Source organism: Euphorbia lathyris, chromosome 8 (assembly GCF_963576675.1).
Source record: "Euphorbia lathyris chromosome 8, ddEupLath1.1, whole genome shotgun sequence".
Taxonomy (NCBI): domain Eukaryota; kingdom Viridiplantae; phylum Streptophyta; class Magnoliopsida; order Malpighiales; family Euphorbiaceae; genus Euphorbia; species Euphorbia lathyris.
This window is the reverse complement of record NC_088917.1, coordinates 10,635,065-10,645,222: the sequence shown is the minus strand read 5'-3', so window position 1 is coordinate 10,645,222 and position 10,158 is coordinate 10,635,065. Positions and strand designations below refer to the sequence as shown.

At 34.2% G+C, this 10,158-nt stretch overlaps 1 protein-coding gene across 1 annotated transcript; it reads left to right on the top strand.

The window, feature by feature from the left end:
* The first annotated feature begins 4,208 nt into the window (after positions 1 to 4,208).
* LOC136201927 (uncharacterized) lies at positions 4,209 to 7,848 on the top strand. Its single transcript, XM_065992308.1, has 7 exons — positions 4,209 to 4,380; positions 4,909 to 5,088; positions 5,200 to 5,350; positions 6,259 to 6,592; positions 6,740 to 7,074; positions 7,165 to 7,494; positions 7,568 to 7,848. The coding sequence occupies exons 2-7, from the start codon at positions 4,922 to 4,924 to the stop codon at positions 7,601 to 7,603; spliced, it is 1,353 nt and encodes a 450-aa protein (XP_065848380.1). The 5' UTR covers positions 4,209 to 4,380; positions 4,909 to 4,921; the 3' UTR covers positions 7,604 to 7,848.
* Positions 7,849 to 10,158: the final 2,310 nt, after the last annotated feature.

The following is a 10,158-nucleotide window of genomic DNA, read 5'->3' as shown; positions in this document are numbered from 1 at the left end:
AATTGAAGGATATTCAGATGCTAGTCATCTGACTGATGAAAATGATTACAGATCCCAATCAGGATACCAGTTTATCCTGAATGGAGGTTCAGTTAGTTGGAAGAGTTCCAAACAAGGAAGTGTTGCTTTCTCATCGACTGAATCAGAGTACATCGCAGCTGCAGAAGCGGCAAAGGAGGCTGTTTGGATTAGAAAGTTCATAACAGAACTAGGAGTGGTGCCTGACATTGTAAATCCTATTACTCTGTACTGTGATAACAATGGAGCCATTGCACAAGCAAAGGAACCACGGTCTCATAATGCATCCAAACATTATCTCAAGCGATATCATCTCATTATGGAGATCATAGCCAGAGGAGATGTGAGAATAGAAAAGGTGCCCACTGAGGACAACGTTGCAGATCCGTTGACCAAGCCGTTACCACAAAGAGCTCACGATAAACATCTTAGTTCTTCTGGTATTAGTTTCAGAAACAATTGGCTTTAGTCCAAGTGGGAGAATGTTGGAATTTAGTGTCCTAAATACAATTGTTTTGGATATTAATATTAATGAATAAATTATTTATTTGGTTATTTGTTTAATCAGATATATAGCATTAATATGTATCTATATATAAAGGCACAAATCTTTCGCAAAGGAAGTAATCCTAAGTCTATTCAAGTAGTTATAAAGTGTTCATACAAGTATGAAGTGAGACTATACTTTATAATAGACTGATAGACTTAAAGTAAACCCAAGTCAAGTAATATGTTATAGGGATTGGCATATTGCTGTTGAGACTTGCATGTAACAGTGTTTTCTGTCAAGACAGAAAGCTGATCTCATAAGCTTTAGATATTCTGATATCTAGACAGTTACATGGATCTGATGAAGGAGTTCATTAGGATTGGGACCCGACTTGAGATAACAGAATGGAATGATTTATCTAATGTGTCAACTGTTCATCTCATCGGTATTAGTAGGTATAACTAATCCTCGGACTCAAACATTCATTAATTAGTAATTCTGGATTGCGGAGTCTGATACTTTGATTCTGTGCGAGCACGATCCAATAGGTGAGAGCCTAGGGTGTGTGAGATCAGGGTTGGGTATCACGCGAAGTAATTACAGAATGGTTAATGTCAGATTGAGCATTCGTCACTCCCGATAAATGGGAGATATATCCAAAGGGCCGCTTGTGGTGAATTGACTGAAATCCTTGTAAGGTGATACAGTTAAGAGTAGAAATAAACATTTCACTTAACTTATCTTTCAGAGTGAATTCAACCTGTACAAGTAAAACCAGACTCTTCGTTATATGTAACCTTGACACGTTCCATGGTTATAAGGAATTGACCGAAAGGATATAGTTGATGAAGGATCGTATTATACTGTACCTAATACAGAAAGGTTAATGTCAGTTATCAACCTGACTTCTTAATTGCTCTGGGGGAATATCATAGGTTCTGCTGGTAACAGCTCTCGACGGTATTCCATTATATATATGTTGGAATTAATCGTGATGAATAATTTCAAATGATATATACGGCTAGTGGCAATAAAGAACCTAATGGGTCGCATATGGGACTTGGAATCGGAGGACGAAAATGTAATTAGTGGGACATACACATATGGGCCGAAATTTACATTAATTTAGGGATAATTAATTTGATTAATAATTATAATTTGATTATGGTTATCAATTAAATTAAAAGGTTATCTGATAATATTAATTAGAAGTTTTATGTGATTAAAACTCTATTTAATTATCCCTAACATTAATTAATTATTAATTTGATTAATAATAATTATCTAGATATAATTAGTTATTATTTAGATAATAGTAAAGTGTTTATTTAATTATCTAATTAGAAATCCTATTCCGAATAAGATTCCAATTATTTAATTACCTAACACAACTTGGATTAGGGCTAAGAAAAGTCTATAAATAGACTCCCCTAACCCCTAAATTTCGACACACACAAAATAAGAGAGGAGGAATCGTTCCGTCTTTCGTCTCGGCTAATTTACTTTATTTCTTACTCCCTCTTTGATCTCGTATCGATTTCTGTTAGAGGCAATCATTGCGATTGCTATTCATTGAAGGTTGATCACTGATTATCTTTTGGTTTTGTGTTGAATCAAACGTTCGTGGTTCACGAGTTGATAATAGCAAGTTGTGGGCACTTCGTTTGCAATGGTAGATAGTTCATCAATAAAGGTATTACTATCTATCCCTCTTTATATGAAATAACAATTAACAGATCTTGGAAAAGGGAAATAGATAAAATAGATAAAATTTTATTACTCCGTTATGCCTATGCTTGTCTATTTTCCTACAGCACTCACACAGAAAGAGCCCATTTCCCAGTTCTTTCAGTTGATTCTTTCACCCTCCAAGCTCCCAGAAAAGCGTGAGCCATCCCACGTAAGTTCAGCGGTTGTTGGAAAGGACCTTACCAACTAGCCTGTGTTTCGTTGAAGTTTCATTTGGATCTAAGCTTGAGGGATAAAGATCTAATACCTCTTCTTCTTTATCTGTTAGGTTGACTTTTGACATGAGTTCTACGATGTTGAGATTCATTCTGAAATGGGGTCTGCAGAGACATGTAGATTGTTGATCGAAGGTGCAGGGAGGAAAAGGAGTAGAATGGCGAGTGACCACAGGGGCAGAACCTATCACCTGGTTAGAAACCCTAACAGGGATATGAGAAGAAAGGCCACATGGGCTGCAACAAACACAGTATTTAGCAATCCACTTAATTATACTTATATTGTAACATTGGAATTTGAAGAGAGAATTAATTAGTATAATTAATGCAGTAGACTTTATTTAGGTGCTTGTGCTCTTTTTTGTTTCTAATTCTATTTTTACTTTCTTTCTTTTTTTTTGAAATCAAATGAATTCTATTTTTACTTTCTACGTTTAATTACTTTTTAAATGTTTAATTTAGTTACTCATACCTAATTTCTTTTTATAGTACAGTGATGGTATCAACTCATATGACCATTTCTATTCGGCGGAAAAAAAAATAAAATAGTAAAATAGAAATCATCTTTCGGAGAGATGGCCGAGTGGTTGATAGCTCTGGTCTTGAAAACCAGTATAGTTCGCAAAGAACTATCGAGGGTTCGAATCCCTCTCCCCTTTTCTCGATGAATAAATTTATGTGTTTACGTTACATATTAGTTTTATGTCTTAATATTGATATTATAGGAATTTTGGCTACTACTGCAATAAAATTAAATTATTTTTTTGATTTTTTTAAGATAATCATAATAATATTCTAATAGGTTGATTTTAAAATTAAAATAGTTTTTACTTTTTTTATTTTTTTTATGGAAAATAGTTTTATTTTTTACTTCTTAATTTTTTTTTGGTAAGAATTTTTTACTTCTTAATTACTTATAACTTTTTATTCTTATATTATTTTCATAAAAAAAAAATTCCCTATCCATATGGATAAGGCGGTATTCAAGTTTCACTATTAGTATAATTTTTTTTAATATTATTAATATTTTAGTTTTACACTTTTACTATATTAAAAGGTTAAATAAAATTAAAAACTATAGTTTTTTTTTAACTCTGGTTCAATCCCGATTGAACCTTAAATCCTTAATTCTTTGGTTTTTTTAGTTTTTTTGACTGGTCCGATTTTGACAATTATAAAATGTCAAGATAACTCATTCAATTTGTGTATAATTTAATCAATTAATCATACGGTTATAAAAAATTAAGTTACATACATAATGTATGTTAGACGCGTCTTGAAAAAGTAAAACAACCAAGATCGATGCATGCAGTTCTAATATTAGAGAAGACAAGTTTTACACTTGAACAAGTAAGAACTTCATTTTTAATATGTTTTCATCTATTCGTTGAATTGTGTAATAACATTATAAGACGCATGCAACACATCTTCCGCATATGTAGTTTACTTTTTTACAACCAAGTTATTAATTAATTATATTTTAAACAAATTGAGAGACTATTTGGATATCTTTTACAAATTGAGATGCTATCGAAACACTTTAAAAGTTGAGGGGGCGAATTGATAATCTTGTTAAATGGTTGTCTTAGAAATTGATTTTGTAAATTACAATTAACCCCTTTTAGTTTTACTTTCTTCCTATAAAAAGTACAATTTAATAGTCCGACAAATTTATTTAATTACTAAATTGTTGCGCCGTTATGATTTTCAGTGAATTTTCCAGTCTAAATTGACAAAGAACTTTTTGACTACTATATCTGTACTTAGCCGGTGTTTCTTCTTTTCAAACCTCAATTCCCTCCTCCTCCTCCTCCTCCTCCCTCACTGCTCTTTTCTTCGAATCATTTCCGCTCACATTTCTCCTTTTCCTGCATCAATCATAGCCCAACCGGCAAACGGAAATCTAATGTACGATTCAATTCTGCTCTTAAACTCTTTAATTTCGCCAAATTTTTATGCATTTCTCTGTGTATTGAGTTTTAGGGATTGTTTGCATGATTTGATTATTGTGATTGAGTGAGTTTTGATTGTTTACAGTGGTTTTAAATTAATGTTAGGGCTTAGATAATTGTTTTGGCTGTTCCAATTCCAAGGGAGTTTTATTCGAGCTGTTATTTGGCTGCGATTTTGATGTTAGGCGATATTTATTTATTGTTTATCGTGCTACTCTGTTCGCATTTTGAGTTTGATAATTTGAATAAACATTTATATTCGCTCTCTGTTTGTTGTTTTTATGTCATTATTTGCGTTTAATTTTCATCAGTTATCCATTTTCTATCAGTTACGAAAAAATTTGATTAATGTTTGTTGTTTTTTGCAATTTTTGCATTTACTTTCGTTCTGTTTTTGTTTTTGGTCTTTCGTTTTTCTTATGGTGCTGTGTTAGGTTTTTAAGATTTTAAATGTTATATGTGATCATTCTTTCTTGTGTTTCAGATTTGTTGTAAGTATGTTTGTTCGGATGGGTAAAATGAAGAATAAAATGATGGAATCTAGTGATGATGAGGAGTTCAATACTTTTCTTTCTAGTCATGGAAAGAGGAAATCGAGTGTTAAGACTACGCCGCCGCCGATGTCCACTGCGAAAAGACGGAAGATGAATTCTGGTAACTTAAGGTTGTTAGAGGTTCCTGAAGTGTCTTTTGGTTTTGGTGATGGTGACTGTAAATCGAGATTTGAAGGTTTGCTTTTCTGACATTTTTAATGAGTCCGTGGGTTTTTGTGTAGTGTTGGAAAGAAGAGATTGAATGTTCATAGTGCCTCGCCGAAGTCTCCATTGAGAAAACAGATGAGGAATGTTGGTAGCTCAAGGTTAGAAGTTCCTAAAGTGTCTTTTCGGTTTCCTGATATTGTACCAACTGGAAATTGGAATTTGAAGGTATGTCTTTTCGGATTCCCATTGTTGTTTTTTTTTGTTTTGTGTTATGTTTTTTTTTCCTATGTGTTTCATTGCTAGTTATCTGAAACTCTAGTTAAACTATTGCGAAATGTTGTTGAAATGCTGGAGAAACTGCTGTGAACCCTTGGTAATACTGATTTGCAAGAGTTTCATCAAGTTTCACCAAGTTTCACCTGTGTTTCACTTAAGGTTTTCACATGGTTTCTCCAAGTTTCAACAAAGTTTCACCAAGGTCTTGCAGGAGTTGTACTGAGGTGATACTCTCGTGAAACTTGGTGAAACTGTTGGAAGTCTATAATTTAAGTAAAACATTGGTGAAACTTCAGTAAAACCTGGTGAAATTTCTGTGGAACTCTATAATTTTAGTTAAACCTTTGTGATATTTTTGGTTTTTTAGTAGTATTGGGTATGTTTTTCATTGTTGAGTTTCTTAATTTTGTTTTTTGTTGTGTCATTTTGATGTGTTCTACTGTTGAATATTTGAAACTCTAGTAAAATATTGCTGAAACTCGAGTAAAATTTTGTGAAACCTTTAGTGAAATTGCTTTGCAATCTTGGTGATACTGATGTGCAGGAGTTTCACCAAGATTTCACAGATTTTCACCAAAACTTCACAGAGTTTCACCAGAGTTTTAACAAGGTTTAAGAGGGTTTGACATGAGTTTCACAAGGTGAAATTGTTGTGGAAGTCTATCCAGTGAAACCTAATGAAATTGTTGTGGAACTCTATAATTTTAGTGAATCATTGGTACAACTCAAGTGCAACTCTTGTAGAACTCTGTGAAACTGATAGAAAATTGTTATAAAACTTTTATAGAATGTTTGTGAAATTGTTATTTAATGTGTGAAGCTTGTTTGAAACTTTTTGTCTGTGTTTTTTTTTCCAGATTTGGGATCCATATTTCCAGCGAAGCGACTATTGGGCTGCTACAGCATATATTTCCAGTGATATTTATGCACTGAGTAAAATAAAGCGAAATTTGAGCGAAACACAGTTAAATATGTTTAAATCGACATGCTTTGGTAGATTTTTGGAACTCAGTGAGATTAAGGTACAACCACATTTAATCCATTGCCTGTTAATGAGAGAGTTACATCAACCGGACAGCTCTTGTTTATTCATTGAGGTAGGCGGGCAAAGGCTGAGGTTTGGCAAGGAGGAATTCAGTATGATTTGTGGTTTGAAATGTCTTGAAAACAAGGTAATTCTTAATGGTCAAGGTACGAGATTGATTCAGAAGTATTTTCCTAACAAGAAACATATTTACTGTGTTGACATAGCCGAGGTGTTTGTGAATAGAAAATGGGAGACGGACAATGATGCTGTCAAGTTAACATTGATGTACTTCATTCATGTTTTTCTGTTAGGCACCCCGGATAATAAAATTGTAGCGGATACTGACTTTGACCTTGTGGAGACTGGTTACTATTCAGAGTATTTTTGGGGTACTCATGTTTTCAATTTGACTATGCGGTCTTTGAAAAAGAACGCCCAGAATCAGAATCGGCCTGGTTATTATAGGTTATACGGGTGTCCCGTTTTATTCCAGATATGGTTTTACGAGGTATGTGGATTTGCCAAAGGATTTTTGTGTCAGAAAACAAGGTCTGGCACCCCTAGAATGTTTAATTGGCGTACACTCGACTCTACTGTAAATAAAGAGATTTTGGAGAGGAACTTGTTCTCTAAGAGCCCGGAGCAGGTTTAGTTTCCTCGGCTTCTTTTTATCGTTTTTTTAGTGTTCGTTTGATGATATTTGTCTTATAAATTTTGTGTTTTTCTTTTTTATTAGTTGAATTGCAAGAATATGGTACCGGACAAGGAGGAAGTTAAGATTTTGGAGACTTATAATATGTGGTTGGTACCATATGAGTCTGCTGAGTATACTCCTATAGAAGAGGGTGCTTCTATGAACGAAGATAATAGCACTTCTTTTGAAGAATCCGCACGACCTTCTCAGAATTCGAGTGAAAGAAATGAAGGACACCGAACTTCTGAACATCCGAGTGAAGGAAGTAAAGTGCTGAGAGAGGTAGCTGCTCTGAGGACGTATATGGAGTCTTCGTTCGAGAAAGTTTTCAAAATGCTTGCAGATATAAACAAGAGATTCGACGAGGAGGAGGTATGTTTTTGTATTATGTCGTGTTTTTCTGTTCGTTTTTCGTTTTGTTTACTTCGTTTTCGTTTTGTTACAGAAATTGAGATTTGATGGTGGTGGAGAGAACAGATGAGAATCAACATCATGCTTTGCATATTTATTTGGTCCACTAATAGGGTATGAAAAGCGACCTATGTTGCACGGACACTCCTCTTTAGTAGCGTTTCTACATTTCATGTCCATGTGTGTCTGTTTGATGGCTAATTTATGAAGGTTATGTTTTAGAAATAACGTTTCCAGTGTCCGTGTCTGTGCAACATAGCGAGTAAAGGATGTATTAGACTTTTATTTGCTTGTTTTGGTTGGATAAAAATCAAAGTACATAGTAGTTTTTTTAAGCAAATCTCTGAAAGGCAGTGGTGGTATGTAGACAGTACCTGCCCGGTTTGTCCAGGCTCGTGTCCAATAGGATGGGCTAGGGAAAAGGTAATTGATATTAGCCCGAGCCACCAAACTCGTCTATTTCTAGAGTGGGTCTGAGATGTATAAAAATAAGTTCGGTTTGGTCTGTTAATATTAATTATTAAATTTATATATTTATTTTTTAGTATAAATTTTAATTTTTACAATTAAAAAATATATTTTAGGTGTATTTATTGCATTGGATTTGGGATTTGATTATTAAACCCGAGTTTGAAACTACCATTGGGTTGGGTTGGACTTGTAATTCGACAACTATCTTCTGATATTTTTTGTCCAAAGGCTTAATATATCAAACGCCTCTTCTAGATTATTTTATCTAGCTGACCTCGTGAACTTTGAAGATGTCTTATTAGTTCTTTTCGGTATTGCCCGACTCGAATCAGACTGGCCGGTCGAATAGGCAACCAACTGGGTCTCCAATGTTAATGTTTAACAACCCGGTAAGAACAGGGGTTAAACTGGGGACTTGACGGTCCAACCGGGAGGGGTCACCCCGATTTTGTATTTTTAAAAATAATGAAAAGGTAAAAAAAATAAAAATCATCACTTTTTGAAAACTTTGGATTTTAAGTCTCATTATCTTCACAATTCACTGACTTATCTAAATAATAAAAATATTAATTTTGAAATACTAATAGTTTGATGCAGAAATTGTTGTAATTATACTAAAATATGATGATGAATTTACAGGGCTTATTATTTATTTATTACGTCATGTGGTTCGACCAACTCGAGCCATTTGGTTGAATTAAGTAACCCATATCTTAATTATAAATTTGGTTTGATGTCCAGTTTATTCTGCCAACGAGCAATGTGAATGCATCTTAATGACCAAGTGAATTTGGTCATTCACCGTTAGCTCTTCTGACAACATTGGTTTTTTAAACTTGCTTAACATGTCTCATTAGCTCTTTAAGTTTGCATGGCAGAACAGAGAATGAGAGATTTGAACAAGTTAAGACGTATATTATTTTAAACAAATTCAATGGATTAATAAATACATCATCGTAGTTATTTCAAAGGGTTGATCTTTAAGGAAGTTTAAAGGACAAGAAGTCATCCTAATAAAATTAGGAGGCTAACGAGAGATCTCTAAAGTTCATGATTGACATAATAATGTTTAAAATTAGACCAAATGTTATGGAGCCAGGCCAAGCCCTGTGTGGTGTTGAGATTTCTCAAAGCCTCGGCCAGCCAACTCATATCGAAGGGGTATATCCTGTTAAGCCTTAAACATCCCGTCAATTTGTCTGTCTGTATTCCGTCTCGAAGGGTCTCCCTGTGGTTAAATCTCGTCTCACAAAGGATTCGCACTATGGGCTAACTCCCGAGCCTAAAGTATTCGTAGGGGTTCCACCCTACGGAGTCATCCGCCTCCCTTCTTAAAGGTCAGATGCCCGATCTCCTAGGCACTAGTGGACTAGGGTGGATCGCTTAAACCAGTACAAACTACTAGCTCAGGGGTTGGTGGAGATCTGACGCTAGAGACTCTGTCCCCCTATAGTGTTCTTTACGCCAACTTGAAGCCCACAACCAGTAGATATTGATATGTCTCATTCACTACTCGCGGTCAATCGTGTCCATTCCTCCTTGAAGTCTTGTTGCTCTTCCCTATGCTTGGGATGGCTTTGTCCATGTCTGGATTTAAGATTTTGCCCAAGGCACGATGCCCCGTCACATTTTAAAATTACTCTTACTCAACAATAATATAAATATTTTTATACCTTATCTATAACAATAGTCTAATAGAGAGTTTTTTTTTTTTTTTCCGCAGATGTAACAGTATTTTCTTAGCAAGAGGAAAAGATGAAATATCATTCAATTGATGTGCACAAGAGCATTGGTGTGAAGATGAAACAGCTTTTAATTGTTTCAGAGTACCGGCAGGATCAATTCTGAGGTTGTATAGAAAGTACAACGGTACGGAACTTTCAAATAGTAAGGTATTATAAAGATTTTTGTGATATTTTGGATTTTGGAAATAAATTTGCAGTAGTTCTCTAAAGGGTATATAGAGAGATTTTTGTGATATTGATAAGCAAGATTTATTTTAAAAGTTAAAAATTTTATGAATTATTTTACCAAAATAGATTAAAAAAAAAACTATTGAGATATTGAGTTAGTTGAAATGATTTTATTGTTTATAAAATAGTATTATTGACTGTACAGATTCGGCGGTCGAGGTCTGTAGTTTGCTCTGACCTT

Excerpts from the sequence above, each read along its gene's own strand:
- LOC136201927 (XM_065992308.1), top strand. The coding sequence starts at position 4,922 with ATGTTTGTTCGGATGGGTAAAATGAAGAATAAAATGATGGAATCTAGT. Across the intron at positions 6,593-6,739 it reads GGTAATTCTTAATGGTCAAG|GCACCCCGGATAATAAAATT; the intron begins GTACGAGATTGA and ends TTTTTCTGTTAG. Across the intron at positions 7,075-7,164 it reads TCTCTAAGAGCCCGGAGCAG|TTGAATTGCAAGAATATGGT; the intron begins GTTTAGTTTCCT and ends CTTTTTTATTAG.